The 19,898-nt window shown below is 40.4% G+C and overlaps 1 protein-coding gene across 1 annotated transcript in view; it reads left to right on the top strand.

Moving 5' to 3' along the window:
* ercc8 (excision repair cross-complementation group 8) overlaps positions 1-18,011 on the top strand; it is a 62,424-nt gene extending 44,413 nt beyond the window's left edge. Inside the window, exons 11-12 of the mRNA XM_072571089.1 lie at positions 1,075-1,164; positions 17,903-18,011. Coding sequence (XP_072427190.1) covers positions 1,075-1,164; positions 17,903-17,971 — 159 coding nt within the window. The 3' untranslated portion in view covers positions 17,972-18,011. The remainder of the gene's footprint in view (positions 1-1,074; positions 1,165-17,902) is intronic.
* Positions 18,012-19,898: the final 1,887 nt, after the last annotated feature.

The raw sequence follows: 19,898 nt of genomic DNA on the forward strand, positions 1-19,898 counted from the left end.
TTGGCACCAGTCTGAGATCTAAAGAAACTTATTTGCAATCTTGGAGTCATGTTTGACTCTGCGATTAGGTTTTGACCACATTTTCACCATCATCAAGACTGCCTACTTCAAACTCCTGTGACATTGTCTGACTTTGACTCTGTCCAAGCTTATCTGCTGCTGAAACCCTCAATCATGTCTTTGTTACTTTTACTCTTGACTACTCCAACATACTCCCGTATGGCTTCTTAGTCTCTGCGCTGCATAAACTTGAGGTCATGCTCTGTTGCCGATGACTTAAACTCCACCAAATCCTATCATTGCTCAGCTCTCTGACTTGTGCTGGCTGCTGCTCAAACAATGCATTGATTTTCCGTGATCTCATCCTTGCCTTTAAATCCCTCTGTGGCCTTTCTCCTCTTTATTTCATTATTTCCTCTAACCCCACAACCTTCTGAGATAACTGTCCTCCTCTCATTCTGGGTTCTTGAGCAACCCTGATTTTATTCATTGGTGCATACATCTTCATCAACCAAGTCCCTCAACTGAGCAACCCAACACTTTTCTAGCCTTCTTCCGTCCTGAAGAAGCCATGTTAGATTCTAAACATGAACTCTTTATCTTTCACCAAAGAGGCTGAGTTTCTACACACTTTCTGTATTTATTCCTCAGATGAGCAATTTCTTCTGAACAACTCTCTGCACCCCCCCCCCCCACTTCCCTCCTTTTCCTCCTTTATCACATCCCTTAAAATCTCTCTCTTTCACCAGACATTTGGTTATTTGACTTAATGTCACTTCGTACAGCCTGAGGTTTTATTTTTAAATGTTTTTGGAGCATTTTGTTACGTTCACAGTGCTTAATCATGATAAATCATTATTGAAGTTCCAAATCTATTGTACGTAGTGGGAAAATAAAGAAATGGGAACTGTGAATTTAAGTTGCCCCTACAGTTAGTTCTTTTTACATGATAAAAACCCCTACTTTTGTGGAAAATTGTGACTTTCTTCATTCTCTCGCTTGTAGCCCTGCTTTTCAGAGAGAATTTTCTGATGTATGAGAAAGCATTCTTTATACTCAATTTTCTCTTTTCAGGAACTTTATAGTGGTGGCAGTGATGTTAATATTTTAGCGTGGATTCCTGATCTTGGACGAACAAGTGTGGAAAATGATGAACCTAAAGGGGTAAGAACAAAAGAAATTATGCAGCATATTTCACTTGTATAAAACTGCGTTTCATTCGACATTGTGAAATCTCAAACACAGAATGAGGTCATTAAGCACATCGCGTCTGTGCTGCCTCTTATCGAGATCAATTCAAAACAGATCCAGAATCATCTTCCACATTCTCTGCTTGAAATATTTACTCACTTTGATCAAAATACAAATTAGTTGCTAGCAACTGTTGCATGCTGTACACACCTTTCTTTTAATAATTCTCCTCAAACTCTTTATGGCAATTTTGTCCTGATTAATCCTGTCATCAGTGACTCCACAATTGAAGGAAATAATTTTCATGTCATTGAAAAGCTCTCAAATTTACTTGATGCTTTGTGAAAATAGTCCCACCAGCCAACATCTCTTCTCATGACTTTAGTTTCCTAACCCTCTATCTCCCTGGTAACATTTCTTTGTGCATTCTACTTTGCTTTAATGCCCTTTCCTTTACAACGTATTGAAAGGAGAGCCAGCACTTGAACCCATTTGTGTTGCTACTTTTCCCTCTTGTAATCTATGCCCCTTGTATACAGTATAGAAAACTATGGCTTTAGCTGCAAGCACACTTTCAAGGAGCAATGGAGAATAACTTCAAGAAGCAATACATAGACTTATGGTGATTCCCAGGGAAATGGTGCCATGCAAACAAATTTTATTTCTCTACGTATTTGAACCCCTCCATTAATAATCTGTTTTCATTAAGTGTATGCTCCCATTCCTTGTCTTCATTATAAAGTGTATGCCTCACATTTCTTGTCATTGAATTGCCTTTGCCATCTACTTACCTTACCCACCATGCCCTTTTTTTTTGTGTTCTTGCTAAACTTCCTATTTTTGTCATCTGCACATTCGGAGATTGTGTTCCAGACAACTAAGTCCAAACATTGATGACAAAAAGACTAGAAAGGACCTAGCTCCAGCATCCAGGCTGCCTGGCTTTTAAACTTTCTCCATTATGAGGAACACCTATGAACTTCTTATTTTTTTAATTAATGTTACTTGTCATTTGAAGAAATGCTTGAAGTAGAGCAGGTGTCTACGTCAGTCAGGAAATTATGTTTGAAGGGGTGTTGAAAGAGATGATGGAACTTGTCAATGTAGGAACATTGGAATACTTCTATGATTTCAAAATAGAACAAGTTTAGTTTCACTTTACAAAATGAGCTATCACCTGTTCACTGACAACCAGTTTAGGTTCTGCCAGGGCCACTCAACTTCTGACCATATTATAGCCTTGGTTCAAGCATGGACAAAAGAACTGAATTCGGGGTGTGGTGAGAGTGATAGCCCTTGACATCAAGGTCACGTTCAACTAAGTATGGCACCAAGCAATCACACAGCAAAACTGGAATCAGTGGTTATCAGGTGCAAACTCTCCACTGATTGGAGTCATACGCTGCACATAGGTGGTTGTTGTTGATGGAGATCAGTCATCTCGGCTCCAGCACAACTCTGCAGGAGTTCCTCCAGGATAGTATCCCAGGCCCAAATGTCTTAAGCTGCTTTACCAGTGACCTTTCTTCTATCTTAAGGCTAGAAGTGGGATGTTTGCTGATGATTGCACAATCTTCACTAACAATCATGACTCCTCAGATACTGAAGCAGTTTATGTTTAAATGCAACAAGATCTGGACAGTATCCAGGCTTGGGCTGACAATTGGTAAATAATATTCTCACCACGCAAATACCAGGCATTGACCATCTCCAATAAGAGACTATTTAACTACCACCCCTTAATATTCAATGATATTACCGTCACTAAATCCCCCATTATCAACATCCTCGAGGTTACCATTGATAAAATAATACTCAAATGGACTCACTACAAGAGTAGGTTAGAGGTGAATAACATTGCAGCAAGTAACTCACCACCTGAGTACCCAAAGCCTGTCCATCATCAATAAAGCACAAGTCAGGAGTGTGGTGGCATATTTTTCACTTCCCTGGATAGGTGAAGCTCCAACAATACTCAAGAAGCTCGACACCATCCAGGACAAAGAAGCCTGTTCGATCTGCACCACATCCACAAACATCCACTTCCCCTCCCACCAACGCTTATTTGTGTCATTGTAAAAATTTGTTAAAACATCTTTAGGCACCTACCAAACTCATGACCACTTCCATCTAGGAGGACAAGGGCAGCAGGTATATGGGAGCACTGCCTCCTCAAAGTTACCCTGTCAGCTACTCACCAACCTGATTTGGAAATATATTGCTGTTCCTTCACTGTCACTGAGTCAAAGTCCTGGAATTCCCTCCCTAGGGATATTGTGGATCTACCTCAAGCACGTGGACTGCAGTGATTCAAGAAGGCAGGTCAACTAGTGACAGGCAATAAATAATTGCCATTCAGCAATGCTCTTGTCCCGCAAGTAAATCTTTTTAAAAGAAACCTACAAGGTGAAAAGCATGTTTGATCATGCTGTCAGCTAAATTAGAGTCAATATTTGTTTTGAGTATTTTTCTGTTTGCTGATCTCATTCAGCAAAACAGTTGCAATGTTACAGTTGGACTTGATGTGTGTCAGTTAGCAAAAGGAAACATCAGTGAATCAAAATTAATTCTTATGACTATAATTCACTGGCTTTGACAAATATGTGTAAATACAGGATCAGGCACAAAAGTTATTTTGATGTTTATTGTCAAATTTTCACTGGAGCATTTTGTCGAACTAAACTGAACACAGATCAGTATTACTCACCATCAACACAACAAATATTACAGATTGAAATTCTTGGGAATTTGATGTCATCTCTCATGCATTTTTGTTGAGACATTCACTCCACCTATGCAGCATGAAAAAATGTCTTGCTTCTGGGACAGCATTCCAATAAGGGAGGCGCATACTTCTGTTTGAATCATGACAACTTCTTGTCAAAGTATATGCTTGTAGTTCTTAGCAATTCAGGTGCAGTACACATTGTGAAATAGTGAATATACATATTTTCTTTGTCGCTTTCATACCAATTCCACAGACATTTTTGCAAAATATTAAAATTCCCTTTGCTGTTTTTACTGTGCAAAATTCATATTCAGTGTTGTCTTTTTAACCAACTAGTGACATAAAATATGTAGTTGCCTACTTTATTATACAGAGGAACCTCAATTATCTGAAGAACACTGGTGGGGGGAGTATTTTGTTCAGTTAATTGAAATCTGGGCAATTGAATGCCAGATAACATTATTTAGCCAAGCATCGGGACCTTGTGATCTTGCCAGATAATCAACACCGGATAATTGAGGTTCCTCTGTATTGACTTGAACTTGATTACAACACACGATGTTGCTTTTATTAGTAAAGTTTATGATCAGTCGTCAGAGTATTATCACTGGACAGTTAGTCCACGGATCCAGGCATTTTTGTGGGGACATAGGTGAAATCCTGTCATGGCTGGTGGAATTTGAATTTGCTAACAATCTGGAATTAAGACACTAATGATAACCATGAATCCATCGCTGATTGTTGGAAAAACCCATTTGGTTCACTGACATCCTTGAGGGATGAAAGCTGCCCAACTCCAGACCATGGCAATGTGATTAACTCTTAATTTCCCTCTGGGCAATTAGGGATGGGCAATAAATGCTGGTTTATGAATTTTTAAAAACATGTTATACTCTTTAAAAAATAAGTGACAAAACTGCAGACTCCTATTCTCTCCTTCTGAAGAAGGGTCACTGGAGCAAAAATAAAACATTTTTTTCTGTCCACAGATGCTGCCAGACTCGCTGAGTTTTACCAAGTATTTGTTTTTGTTTCAGATTTCCAGCATCTACCATTTTTGTTTTTGTTTCCCAAAAGAGAACTGTCTGATGTGGGTCCGTTTTTATGTTGTTTATGTAGGTCAGACAGAAGACAGGGATTTTCAGCCATTAAGTACTTTCTGCTATTTGATTGTGGCTGATGCATTTCTCAACCCCATTCTCCTTTTTCTCATAACCTTTGATCCTCTGACTAATCAAGAACCTATCTAACTCTGTCTTAAATACACTGTATTACTCTGTGGCAATGAGTTCCATGGAATGGCCACACCCTGGCTGAAGAAATTTCTCTCTGCCTCAGTTCTAAAGGGCCATGCCTTCAATTTAAGGCTGTGCTGTCAAGCCTTAGTCTTGCCTACTAGTGGAAACATTTTCTGTGTCTATGTTATCCAGGCTTCTCAGTATTTTGTAAGTTTCAAGTCAATTCCCCCCTCATCCTTTTAAATTCCATTTAGTACAGATGTAGGGTCCTCAATTGCCCCTTGTATGACAAACCTTTTATCCCCAGAATCATTCTTGTGAACCTGCTGTGGACATTCTCCCCATCCCCTCCATAAGGCCAACACATCCATCCATCGGTACGGGGCCCAAAACTACTCACTATATTCTAAAAGCATTCTGACCAGATCCTTTTTCCAGCCTCAGCAGTACATCTTTTATTTTCTTTTCAACCTTTTGAAATGAATGTGAATGTTGCATTTGCCTTCCTAACTGCCAACGAAATCTACATGTTAAGTTTAAGAGAATCCTGACCAAGACTCCCAAGTACCTTTGTGCATTTCCCAGTTTACAAAATAGCCTGTGTCTCTATCTTCTGAACAAAGTGCATAACCTTGCACCTTCCCACATTGTTTCCCATTTGCCACTTATTGATCAACGTTCCAGCTTGTCCAAATCATTCTGCAGCCTCCTGCTCTCTCAACATTACCTGTTCCGTCACCTATCTTTGAATCATCTGTAAACCTAGCAACAATGCCTTCAATTCCTTTGTCCAAATTGTTAATGTATAATGTGAATAGTTATGATCCCAAAACAGATGCCTGTGGAACTCCAGTAGTCACCGCCTGCCACCCTTTATTCCTATTCTCTGCCTTCTGCCAGTTAGCCAATTCTCTTATCAATTGCCAGTACCTTGGCCCTAACACTATGGTCTTTTATGTTATTTAGCAGCCTCCTGTGCAGCACTTTGTCAAAGGCCTTCTGGAAATCAAAATAGATCGCTTGCTCCCCTTCATCTAACTTGCTTCTCATCCCCTCATAGAATTCTAACAGTTATGTTGGCTCAATCCTATTTTAGGAGAAAGTGAGGACTGCAGAGGCTGGAGATCAGAGCTGAAACTGTGTTGCTGGAAAAGCGCAGCAGGTCAGGCAGCATCCAAGGAACAGGAGAATTGACGTTTCGGGCATGGGCCCTTCTTCAGGAATAAAAGGGCTCATTCCAGAAACGTCGATTCTCCTGCTCCTTGGATGCTGCTTGACCTGCTGCGCTTTTCCAGCAACACATTTTCAGCTCCATCCTCTCTTTTACCATGCACTACCAAGCACTCTGTAATATCTCCCTAATGAATTATAAATCTTACTAATGGCCAAGTTTAAGCTGTTTTGCCTCCCTCCTTTCTTAAACAGGGATGTAACATTAACCATTTTCCAGTGCTTCGGGACACCCCCTTCCTCCAGTCATTCCTGGAAGATGAGTACCAATGCTTTGACAATCTCCTCAGCTATCTTCTTCAGAACCGTGGGGTTCAGTCCATCTGGTCTGGGTGTTTTATCCACCTTCAGACCTTTCAGATTCCCCAATTGATCTGTGCTCCTGAGACTCTTGAAGTTCTAGTATGGCACTGGTGTCTTGCACTGTGAAAACTGATGCAAAGTACCTATTTGGGTCCTCTGCCTTTTAGTTGTTTTCCATTACTGCTTCTCCAGCCTTACTTTCCAGTAGTTCAAGGTCCACTGTTTCCTCTCTCTGGCCGTTTATATATCTGAGAAAACTCTTGCAATCTTCTTTTATATTACGAGTTAGGTTACTTTCACATTTCATCTTCTTCCCCCGATTGCATTTTTAGTCATCTGGTGCTGGTTTTTTAAGGCTTTCCAATCACCTGTCGTCCCACTGATCTTCACAACATTATATGCTTTTCCCTTTGTTATCCATGATTTCCCTCATCACCTGTGGTTGCCTCATCTTCCCCTTAATATATTTTTTCGTTCTTGGGGTAAATTTCTGCTGTGCCTTCTGTCTTTGTAGTTGGCTTTGGTCATAATATTGTTCCATCTGATTCCAGCTTCTCCCCCTCAAAACCTTCCGGGTGAATTCGATCATATTTTGGTTACTTTGCCCCAAGAAGTTCCTTCACTGAAAGCTTCCTAATAATTTCAGATTAACTCATTACACATCAATAAATCTAGAATTGCCTGTATGCTTGTGGGGTTGACCACAAGATGCTCCAAAAATAAATCTCAAAACCAAATATGTTCATATATTTATTTTAATTCCTTGTGTTCCTTCTTCTATTGTGCGGCATCATTCTCTGCATAAGAGATCTGATATGGCTTCTCCAGAAGCAGCTGTCAAACATATCCTCTGATTTCACATCCATCTAATATAGTAGATCACTGGTCTCTGATTGTTATTAGCTGACATTAGATTACTTACAGTGTAGAAACAGGCCCTTCGGCCCAACAAGTCCACACCGCCCGGCCGAAGCGCAACTCACCCATACGTTTACCCCTTACCTAACACTACAGGCAATTTAGCATAGCCAATTCACCTAACCTGCACATCTTTGGACTGTGGGAGGAAACCGGAGCACCCGGAGGAAACCCACGCAGACACAGGGAGAATGTGCAAACTCCACACAGTCAGTCACCTGAGGCGGGAATTGAACCCAGGTCTGCTGGCGCTGTGAGGCAGCAGTGCTAACCACTGTGCCACCGTGCCGCCCTAAATTAGTGACTTGTCATTTCTGGAATTTAGAAGTGTAAACAGGTCATACTGTTTCATGAGCACAATGTTACAAGTTCTTCGTTTTGTAACTATTTTAACATTGCACTCCTGGATGTGCATAATATGCTATGAAACTGAGCCACACAAAGCAAGTTTTTTGGATTTGATTTTTTTAAAAGTATATTTTTTTATTGAAATGTAGATTTTCTAATATTACAACAAATACAAAACAATACAATTCCTTTGTATTGTTTTAAAGAACACCAAAATAAATTCACAAAACCCCAAACTGCCGTCTTGTATATATGAACATACATTTTAAAAAAACCCCATGAACTACTTAATGAAACAAATAATAACTAACAACAAATAACTATTAATACATCTCAGCAAAACAAAACACTAACTCTTGAATATCGACAGCACGAATTTGCAGATATTTGTATGTTTGCAGTTCCTCCTGCTTGGATGTTGGACTCTGAAAGCACAATCGCTATGGCTATATAAAAGCCCTTGTTCATGTGGCAGACAAATCTGTGTCCAGCTATTCCAAAAAGGGTGGTCATGTCTATATGTCCAATAGAAATTCTCAGTTTTGTAGTGGACCATACTTGTAAGAAAATCCATGGGGATATGCTCCATAACAATCTTACGCCAACCCAACAGGCCCGGGGGATGTTCGGACATCCAACTCAACAAGATATTCTTTCTTGTGCAGAAAGTGAGGATGTTGCAAAGTTTTTTTCTTGTGTGCATCTACAGGGAATACACTGGTCGGCCAAGAAGAAGAAAGATCGGGTCCTTCTCCACTCTTCTACCCAAAATCCCCTATTATTTTGCAAAATTAATCTTGTACCCCGAAAAGGTGGCAAATGAGCTGATACATTGTCTCAGGTGAGGCACAGAAACTGCTGGATTTGACAAAAAAAATGAGGACATCGTCCACATACAATGAAATCTTATGTAATTTTGACCCCACTTCTGGAGCCAATCTATTGGCAATTCCTACGAATGGCCTCCACCAATGGTTCAATCACCAATGTAAAAAGCAATCGTGAAAAATGTTAAAATTGCGTGATCATACCCCATTGATGATTGTAGCGAGAGGGTCACTGTAGAAAACCTTTATCCATCTTATAAAGGCTTCAGCCAAGCTAAACCGCTCCAGAATATAAAAGAGGTACAGCCACTCAACTCAGTCAAATGTCTTCTCTGCATCTAGAGAAATCACCAATTCCGGGATTGACTGTTGTTGCATTACATTAAGCAGCCTCCTTACATTGTTGGAGGATCTGCGGCCCTTTGTGAAGCTCGTCTAGTCCTCTTTAACAATAGATGTTAACACAGTTTTCAGCCTTAACGCAAGAGTCTTAGAGAGGATTTTAAAGTCAATATTTAAGAGTGAAATAGGCATGTAAGAAACACAGTTCTCTGGAACCTTCCCTTTTTCAAGAATAAACAAAATATTGGCTACTCTTCGAGATGGCAAAAGACAATCATGACTGAGTCATTGAAAATGTTGAGCATTGGGCCTAACAATATGCTTGTAAATTCCTTATAGAATTCGCTGGGAAGTCCATCAGCACTGAGCGCCTTTCTATTCTGAAGCTGCTTCACAGCCTCCTGCACATCTTCCTCTGATAAGGGGGCAGTGACAAAAGACTCTTGTTCGGGGTCAGACGTGGAGCACCAGATCCTTGAGAAAGGACTCCATCTTGGCCCGCCCATCCTCTCAACCCTCAGATTGGTATAAGTCAGGATAAAATCTCTGGAATGTGACATTAATCTTTGGAATCACATGTTAGGTTCCCAGACCTTTCCCTAATCGACGTAATGGCTTGAGGGGCACTCCTTTTCCTTGGGAGATACACTAAATTTGTCACCATGCTCATATCACCTTTGTTTTGCAAAAGTAAGCACCTTTGCTGTCTGCATGAGCACAGAATTCAATGCAGACTGCAGCACCATAATCCTCTGAAGTTTGGCCAACGAGGGCCAGTCAAAGCAAGCCTTTTCAGCTGCCTTCAACTGTGCTTCAAGGAGACGTTGCTGCTCGCCCTTCAGCCACATCCTACTGACAGAGTAGGAAATCATTAACCTCCTGGCATAGGCTTTGGCAGTTTCCCAAACGACGGATGAGCTACTAACCGAGCCTGAGTTAATGTCTAGGAACGCCTTAAATTTCATAGAGAAGAATGCCACAAACTTATTATCCTTAAGGGTAAAAGGATCCATCTGCCAGTACCTCAAGCCCACTGTAGCATCCTTAATCTTAACCAACAGGTACACTGGAGCATGATCAGAGATGGTAATATTACTAATCGTACAAGATGCCACCAAGTCCAGGGTTGCCACGGGCATCAGAAAAAATATCAATCCTGGTGTGACATCTGTGTGGATTGGAAAAACATGTAAAATCCCTGCCTGTAGTGTAGAGATTCCTCCAGATGTCCACCAACCCTAACTCCACACACAGATCCACTAATTGTTTAGTTTGTCCAGTGGGTATCGAGGGACCTTTGGGCAACCCGTCTACTGTAGGATCCATAAGACAATTAAAATCTCCCCCTACAATGATATGCTTGGACTCAAGACTGATCAATTTAGAGAATGCATCGACCAGAAATTTGAGGGGATGGGCTGGAGGGCAGTAAACATGTAAAACACCATATTCTTCCCTGTTTATTTGAGCTTTGCCAATTACAAACCTCTCGTGTGTCTTTCACACACTCTAGTAACTTAAATGGGAGCTTCCTCCTAATCAATATAACCAGTCCCCTACTTCTGATATTAAACGATGAAAAGAACACCCGATCAAAGCCTGCTGTAGTTTCAAATGCTCCCTTTTGTCCAAGTTTGTCTCCTGTAACAAAGCAATATCCACCTTTTCCTTTCTAAGACTCAAGAGTACCGTTTTAATTGGTGAGTGACTCCCCTTCATATTCCAGGAACACCATTTAATCAAGTCATTAGCCATGACCTTCTGCAGTAACATTTAGATTCCAGAGAGGAGGAACTCTAATTACAAATAGCCAAGCTTTAGTGTCGCAAGATCCATTGAACATAAAATCTACATCAACTAAAACCAAAGCTACCAAAGACTATATACAACAAAACCAAAAAACAAGCCAACATATAAAATGCCAGTGCTACTGAATAGGGGAACTCACCCCCTGCCCAAAGGGGTAATCTACACATTCCAAAACCCAACTTCCCATTCTGCTGCTAATATAGCAACCAGGGCATTTAAATACCTAAATTGGGCATAAACTTCCCGTAAGTAGGCATCTAGCCATCCCAACCATTTTCTCCCGTACGAGCTTGAGCCGCACCACAAACACAAGCAGAAAAGAAAGAAAATATACCATGAAATAACGATGTGAACAAAGAAAGTTTGGGAAAAAAAGTAAGTACCCCACCCATCCTTTGGTATAACGTAACTTAGAAATTGAAAGCACACATCCCAACCGCCACCAGGCATAGTTTAGACCAGATTATTACCAATAAAAAAAATGGAAAAGGAAGCCCCGAACAGACTTCCTCTTTTTTTGAAAGAAAGGGAGACATACCCAAACAACACTACTATTTGTACATATTAGATTGTTCAGATTAAGTTAATTTGTCCATAAAGTCTTATACCTTCTCCAATGTGTCAAAAAAATGTATAGATCCATCTCAGGTGAGCAGAAGCACCGCCGGATACCTCAGAGTACCTGATCCCCAGCTCCCTCAGTTTTCTCTTGATGCTGTCAAAGGATGTTTTTTTCCGGATCACCACTGCTGAGAAGACCTGGAAGAACATGATCTTAGAGCCCTTGTAAACTAAGGCCTTCGGATCCTTCCCCTAGATTCTGGAAGCTTCCACGATTCTCTTCGGTATAGTGATGAAACTGCACTAAGTTAGGACGAGGTCGTTGGTCGAGACCTGACCTCTTCGTTGTGACCCGGTGAGCCGTCCCAATCTTCAAACTTCTCATTCCAGCCTCCATGTTAAGGAATCTCGCCAACCAGTCCTCAATAAATTCCACCGGCCGCTCACTTTCCTTACTTTCCAGTAGACCGATGATCCAAATATTGTTTTTTCTCCTGCTCCTGGTCTCGAGGTCGTCAACCTGGTCAAGCAAATTACAGACCTGCATTTCCAGGGCCTGGATCCTATCCTTGGAGGAATCAGTATCAGCTTCCACCACTGTGACTCTGTGTTCTACCTCATCCATCCTTTTCTCCAGGTCTCCCCCAGCTGCTGTTCATGTTTCTGCAACACAATAACGATTAGGGCCAATTTCTCCTCTATCTGCTTCCCCAACGTCTCGCGAGATTTCGTGAGCTCCTTTACCAGGATGTGGTAGGAAATAGAGTCTGAGGATCCTGCAGGGTGTGCTGCAGGCCTGGCTTCTGACGTACCTACTCCCTTCAGATTCCTTGGACGGTGAAAACCAAGGTAAGTTGCTCTCTGACAGTTTCCTGGGACTTGATGACCTTTCCAGAGTCCCAGGATATCGCAGTGGCCGAGGTGGGGTGGGTTAGGATTTTGTCCTGCTTGCAATGCAGTGCGGAACTCTGCAACGTAATCTTCCTAGATCACCGCCATCTTGAATCCCCCTAGGTTTGATTTGTGATTTGTAAAGATTAGCTGATCTTATTCATCATTAAAGGCTATTTTCAGAATTGACCAGGCTACAAAGGACAAAGATCAGTTGAGTCTGGTATATGATCACCAGTATCTGGTTTAAAGAGAATTTGGTTGGTTTGTGTTGTCCTTAAATGCTCACTATCATGGCTCATATTTAAGTACTGCAGGAATTGTAGTGTATTGCAATGCAAGTCGGTACCTTCAAGAAACATTAAAATGGGGTGGAGGGCGAGGTATGTGAATGCAAACAAAATCATCAGTATTAACCAAAATGATTTTCCTTCAGCCTGAATGCCTTACCTGCATATTTTGAGCATTTTCTTTTTCATTTCTGATTTAGAATGCAATATTTTGTTTTTGCTAATTTAGTTTTGCAAGTAAGTTTCTCAGGGTATAGTCTGGGATGTACCTATAGTGTACTGTCGGCACATCTGGATGAAAAAGATATATCTAAGAAATGTAAATGTATCATTCAATCTTACTTTGATGTGGTAGTAATAGTAGTTTAAGTGGGAAAAGTATTATAAGTGCAGCAATACTTTGCATCACATATTGCTGACAAGATTTATGGACAAGTCCTTAGAGAAACTTTTATTAAGAATAAGCAAGTTCCTAATTTCTTATTTTACCTGTTTGAATTCTGGTAGTGTGTAATGAAAATTCATCTTTGTCGGAGATGAAGGTAGATATTGGAGCAGGTTGACTGTATAAATAGCAGAGAAATGCTTCTGGTGTGTGAAAGTTATCACTAAACCAACATTACTAACAAAACATTTGGAGTTACCCTATATTAAAACAGCAGTTACAATTCAAAAGTATTTATTGAAGCACTTGAGGATTCTATAATACATGGTTTATAAGTTGTAATTTCAGAGTAAAATAAAGTGACACTTACACTACGGGCATGCTAAACAGTCACCAGGAAATGTAGCAATCAACTCTTGACATTCTGTGGCATTAATGTCTCTGATTCCCCCACTATCAACATCCTGGCGGTTACCATTAAACAGAAACTGAACTGGACCAACCATTTAATATGGTAGCGACAAAAGATCGGTTGCTTGGAATTCTGTGATGAGTAACTAACCTGATTCCTCAAAGTGCTGGAAGTACTTGCACCAAGTCAACTGCTGTACTTCAAGCAAGAAGCTCACCAACACTTTATCCAGGGTAATTAGGGACAGACAAATCTCACCTAGTCAACGCGCCTACATCCCTGAATGAATTGTAGCGTGCATAATTGTCAGAGGAGCATCTCATAAGAACATAAGAACTAGGAGCAGGAGTAGGCCATCTCGCTCTTCGAGCCTGCCCCGTCATTCAATAAGATTATGGCTGATCTTTTCATGGCCTTAGCTCCACTTATCTACCCTCTCACTGTAACCCTTAATTCCTTAGTTCAAAAAAGAATCTACTTAGTTTCAAAAACATTTACTGAAGTAGCGTCAACTACTTCACTGGGCAGGGAGTTCCATAGATTCACAACCCTCTGGGTGAAGAAGCTCCTTCTCAATTCAGTCCGAAATCTGCTCCCCCTAATTGTGAGGTTATGCCTTCTTGGCTTAGTTTCACCTGCCAGTGGAAACATCCTCTATCCTTCTATCCTATCTATTCCCTTCATAATTTTATATGTTTCTACAAGATTTTTCCCACCCCCCCGCCCAATTCTTCTAAATTCCCATGAATATGATTCCAATCTACTTAGTCTCTCCTCATAAGCCAACCCCCTCAACTCCAGAATCAACCTCGTGAACCTCCTCTGCACTCCCTCCAGTGCCAGTACATCTTTTTTCAAGTAAGGAGACCAACATTACATGCAGTACATCAGGTTGTGGCCTCACCAGCACCTAATACAGCTGCAACATGACCTCCTTTTAAACTCAATCCCTTTAGCAATTAAGGACAAAATTCCATTTGCCTCCCTAATTACCTGTTGTATCTGCAGACCAACCTTCTGTAATTCATGCACAAGGACACCCAGGTCCTTCTGCATAGCAGCATGCTGTAATTTTTTAACCATTCAAGTAATAGACCTTTTTACTGTTACTCATACCAAAATAGATAACTTTCTGTTTATTAGCATTGTATTCCATGTGCCTGACGTTTGTGTGCTCACTAAAAGTATCTATGTTCCTCTGCACACTTTGCTCTGCCACTCATTTCAGTGTCATCTGCAAACTTTGACACATGACACGTGGTCCCAACTCCAAATCATCTATATAAATTGTGAATAATTGTGATCAGAATAGTACTCATTTATCCCCACTCATGGGTGGCATGGTGGCACAGTGGTTAGCACTGCTGCCTCACAGCACCAGAGACCCAGGTTCAATTCCCACCTTAGGTGACTGTCTGTGTGGAGTTTGCACATTCTCCCCGTGTCTGTTTGGGTTTCCTCCGGGTGCTCCGGTTTCCTCCCACAGTCCAAAGATGTGCAGGTTAGGAGAATTAGCCATGCTAAATTGCCTGTAGTGTTAGGGGAATGGGTTGCTCTTCGGAGGGTCGGTGTGGACTTGTTGGGCCGAAGGGCCTGTTTCCACACTGTAAGTAATCTAATCTAATCTAACCTAATCTAGTCTTTGCTTCCTATTAATCAACCAATCCTTTATCCATGCTAATACTTTACCTGGAACACCATGCATCTCTATCTTATGCAGGAGCCTCTTGTGTGGCACTTTGTCGAAGACTTTTTGGAAATTTAGGTACACCACGTCTGCAGGGTCTCCGTGTTCTCCCGACCAATGCTGCAGTTTTTCATTGTAGTAATGGGTGAGCATTTAAGCTCAGGGAGGGAGAAAGATTAACGCTCAGCTAAGTGGTGGGAAATGTATTTAAAGAAACGTTAGTCAAAATAAAAATGAACTGCATGCTCCAGTGCAGTAGTGGTGGTGTACTCTACCAATGAAGGTGCTATCTTTTGGGTAATATGTGCGGAAGTGAAACATCCTGTGGAATAACTTCAGAGAGTTTCAAATGCAAACAACACGCAAACAGACCCTTTGGCCCAATTTGTGCATGCCAACCAGGTTTCCTAAACTGAACTATTCCCATTTCCCTGTTTTTGACCTTTGTCCCTGTAAACATTTCCTATCTATGTACTTTTCCAAATGTTATAATTGTCCTCCCCTCTACCACTTCCATTGGCAGCTTGTTCCATATACACCCCATCCTCTGTGTGGAAAAGGTTGCATTCCAGGTGCCTTTTATATCTTTTCCCTCTCATCTTAAACCTATGCCACCTAGATGTAAGTTTGCTTGCTGAGCTGGAAACGCGTCCAGAAACCCTTGCCACTCTCCCCTATATCAAAGACACCTCGGAAAGGACTGCCAGACTACTCAGACCTCTTAGCATCATGGTAGCCCACAAACCAACCAACACACTAAAACAGCAGCAAATGAACTTAAAATACCCTTTACAGAAAACAAGCAAAATCAATATCATTCACAAAATACCTTGCAAGAACTATAACAAACTCTACATTGGACAAACAGCTAGAAAACTAGTTACCAGGATACATCAACATCGACTAGCCACAAAAAGACATGACCCACTATCACTAGTACCCTGACATACAGATGAGAAAGGACACCACCTTGAATGGGACAACACATCCATCCTCTGACAAGCCAAACAGAGACACAAGAATTCTTAGAAGCATGGTGTTCCAACCGGAACTGTATCAACATACGTGTTGATTTGGATCCCATCTATCACCCTCCTGAGGGGGAAAAAACAGGAAATGACATAAACACAGGAAATGATATCACCAGCTCAAGGAAACCTAAATACATAAATAGAAAGTGGGCTATAACACCAGGTCTTCACTGGAAGCTCACTGATTATGTTACCTAGTATGATGATGAAAGGTCTGAAAATGAATCTTCCAGCTCAGCGAGCAAATGTACATCCAGAACTTCAACCTGTGCCATCTAGGTTTGGGCACCCCGATCCTGGGGAAAAGACCTTGACTTTCGCCTTCACTATGCCCGTCATGATTTTATAAACCACTGTAAGGTCATCCCTCAGCTTCCTATGGTCCAGGGAAAGAAAGTCCCAGCTTATCCAGCCTCTCTTAAACCTCAAACTCTCCAGTCTCAGTCTCAATCCTTGTCAATCTTTCTTGCACACTTTCCAGTTTAATAACCTCCTCCCTATTGCAGGGCAACCAGAATTTTATGCAGTACACCAAATGTGGCCTTCGCAATTCCCTATGTAGCCGTAGCATAATGTCTCAACCCTTATACGCAGTGCTCTAACTGATGGAGGCAAGTCTGTTAAACACCTCCTTCTTCACCCTAAGATTGCTCTGTTCAACAACACTCCCCAGGGCCCTACCATTAACGGTGTATGTTCTGCCCTCGTTTGTCTTACCAAAAATACAATCCCTCACATTTCCCAAAATTAAACTCCATCTGCCGTTCCTCGGCCCACTGGCCCAGTTGATCAAGAACCTTTAGGTAACCCTCTTCACTGTACATTCAACCATCAATTTTGGTGTCATCTGCAAGCTTAGTTTCTTATATTCCTATCCAAATTGTTTATATAAATGACAAATGATAATGGACTCAGCACTGTTCCTTGCGGCACATCGCTGGTCATCAGCATCCAGTCAGAATAACTGCCCTCTTCACTACCCTCTGTCTCCTATATCTAATTGGCTAGCTCTCCCTGGATCCAACATGATTAACCTTACTAACCTGTTTGCCATCTAGAACCTTGTTTTGTTTGAAAAATGAATTTGTTCTGTGTTCTGATCATTGCTTAAAAGGAATAGTTGTGTAGGATAGAGATACTAATTTTTCATTTAAAAAAAATGCATTGGTCCTTGAAAAGAACAATCTGGTATCTTAATAATAGCTGTATGTATTGCATACAGTATTTTACTACCTTGAAGATATTAGTTTTCAGTTGCAGTCTCTGCTTAGATTGCCTTAACCGGTACTTATGCTTGGAGTTTCTCTATGGTGAAGTATTTTCAGATTGTTGAAGAGATGGAACAATACTTAGACATTGCAGAATTAATTTCCCCACCTCTCTCTGTACCCTTCTAATAATTCTATGAAGATATAGCATTGATGCACCCATGAGCATATCTTTAAGTTTAACTGATCTATCTGGGAAAATTAGCTTATTTTTAAAGGAGAAGGAAGCAGATTTTTTTTTGTAGAATGTGTGTAACTTTTAGAACAATTTCAACTCTGAATAAGTTATCTAAGTTTCAAGTTGCAAGAAACAACTTAAAAATTGAATAATGAGTGAATTAGCGATTTTGTATCTATTTTAGATAAATAATAAATTTGCACACTATGAAACAACAAAACATGAATTTTAGACTATCAAATTTTTTCTGTTTTTTTTTTGCCAGTCTGCAGTTGGGACTTCTCAGAGCCTCATCTTCCAGGATGATTGGAGCAGCAGTGATGAAGAAAACTGAAATACAGTTTACTGTCTCGGAGCATCAAAAAGCTCTTAATGTATGTATATACAGCTATGGAATAGCTCACATCTGTTCAAATGTAGAATGACATTTTAGAATGACAGCTAGATGAAGCACTTGCAATTCTAATGACTTAGTGGGTATACCTTTGATGGTATGAAGCCATAGAAACCTGGATTGATTACAGGACTGATCTGCAGTTACTGACCTCAGTGCTGTAGTGGTGCTACAACCAAGTCCTTCTCCCTGATCTTGGAAGAGGGAATAAATACCAGCATTGTTTCCAACTATTGACTGTTGCCTAATTACCCCACTGAAAATATTTGGATCATAGTCAGATAATGTGCTGAAAGTCACGTCCAGATTCATTTATAAGAGAGATAAGATATTTGAAAGTTGCCAGTCCTTGTGGGGAAAAAAGCACAGTATGGAATTGATTCCTACTGGGTACAGAAGATGAAAATATAATTAATTATGAAGATTTAAAACATGAGATACTGTAAAATATTTAGAATATTGCTCTTTTTGGTTTCCGGTGCTTACCCTTTTAATAACTGACCAGTTCTCTTCACCAAAAAAATAACGTTGCATACTTCCAAGTTGAATGATTCTTTATATTAACCAATTTCGCCAATCTCAACCAGGTAGTTTCTGGCTCCTTGCATGATGCCAGCACACACACATTTATCGGCTTGATCTATAATTTAAATAACCGGAATTAACTGGGTTTTGTTGCAACGAATTTGCATCCAAATGGTCATTAGAGTCACATGATGTTGCTGGATAAACTCAATTATGTCGTGGTTGCACAGTTGACTGGTCCACTTGGTTCCTTCAATTTTCAGATTACCATTTGCAGTTGTCCAAAGATTTTTGCGTTTGTGATGAAGGCTGGTAACTATGCTGTCAAAGTACTTATTTAGAAATTGGAAAGTTGAATTACTGGAAATGATTTGACTCCCAGAATATAAAATGCATTAAACAATTTTATACATATAGACAAAATGAAGTGTTTGTTTTGAAAATAACTTTTTTTTAAAACTTGAAAGGCTGAAAGATTGAATACTGGGGATTAAGTTTCAATGTTGGATTTGTGCACTTTAAGTCTGTTCTGTGAAAAAATATTTGCCAACTAGACAAAGTTTTTGAAAGTCAATACAATAAAATCAAACCAAAAACAAATTTTACTCACTTTATATTTAACAATAACAAAATGAAATTGTGACACTAATAGCAGTTGAGCATAGATGTAAGTTTTGCTCTATTTTAACATTCCTGCAGTATCCACATCAGAAATTTGATTAACAATGGGTAATATGCTGGATAAGGAAGAAGTTAGCATTAATCCTGAATCTGTGCTGACTTGATGGGATAGCAGCTGCAATTTTCTTTAAATGAACCTGAGGAAGATTGGTCCAAATGTGGCCAGGTTTCTTCTCCTGATCGTTATTTAATGAACGTGCAAAATATTGACTGGGCCTGACTTGTGTAAGCCACATAAGAAACAAGAACCCTTAGAATAGCAGACATCTCTCTCTCTCTCACTCACTCCCTTTCTTTTCTTTCTTTCCTTTTCTTTCCTTTTTTCTCTCTCTCTCATTCACTCACTCGTATTTCACGGGTAAATAAATAGAAGGTTGCTTCTATCTTTTGTGTGTCCGGGAATAGGAAATGCCCCTCAGCATGGAAAGATTACCTTTAGCTCGGTAATGAATAGAGGGACATCCTGACATTTTGTGTACCTGTCATAGAGTCACAGACATGTACAGCATGGAAGCAGATCCTTCCATCAAGTTTGTCCATGCTGACTACATATCCTAAGTTAATCTACTCCTATTTACCAGCATTTGGCCCATATCCTTCTAAACCCTTCCCCTTCATTCATATACGCATCCAGATGCCTTTTAAATGTTGTAATTCTGTG

This window comes from Chiloscyllium punctatum, chromosome 1 (genome assembly GCF_047496795.1).
Source record: "Chiloscyllium punctatum isolate Juve2018m chromosome 1, sChiPun1.3, whole genome shotgun sequence".
NCBI lineage: Eukaryota > Metazoa > Chordata > Chondrichthyes > Orectolobiformes > Hemiscylliidae > Chiloscyllium > Chiloscyllium punctatum.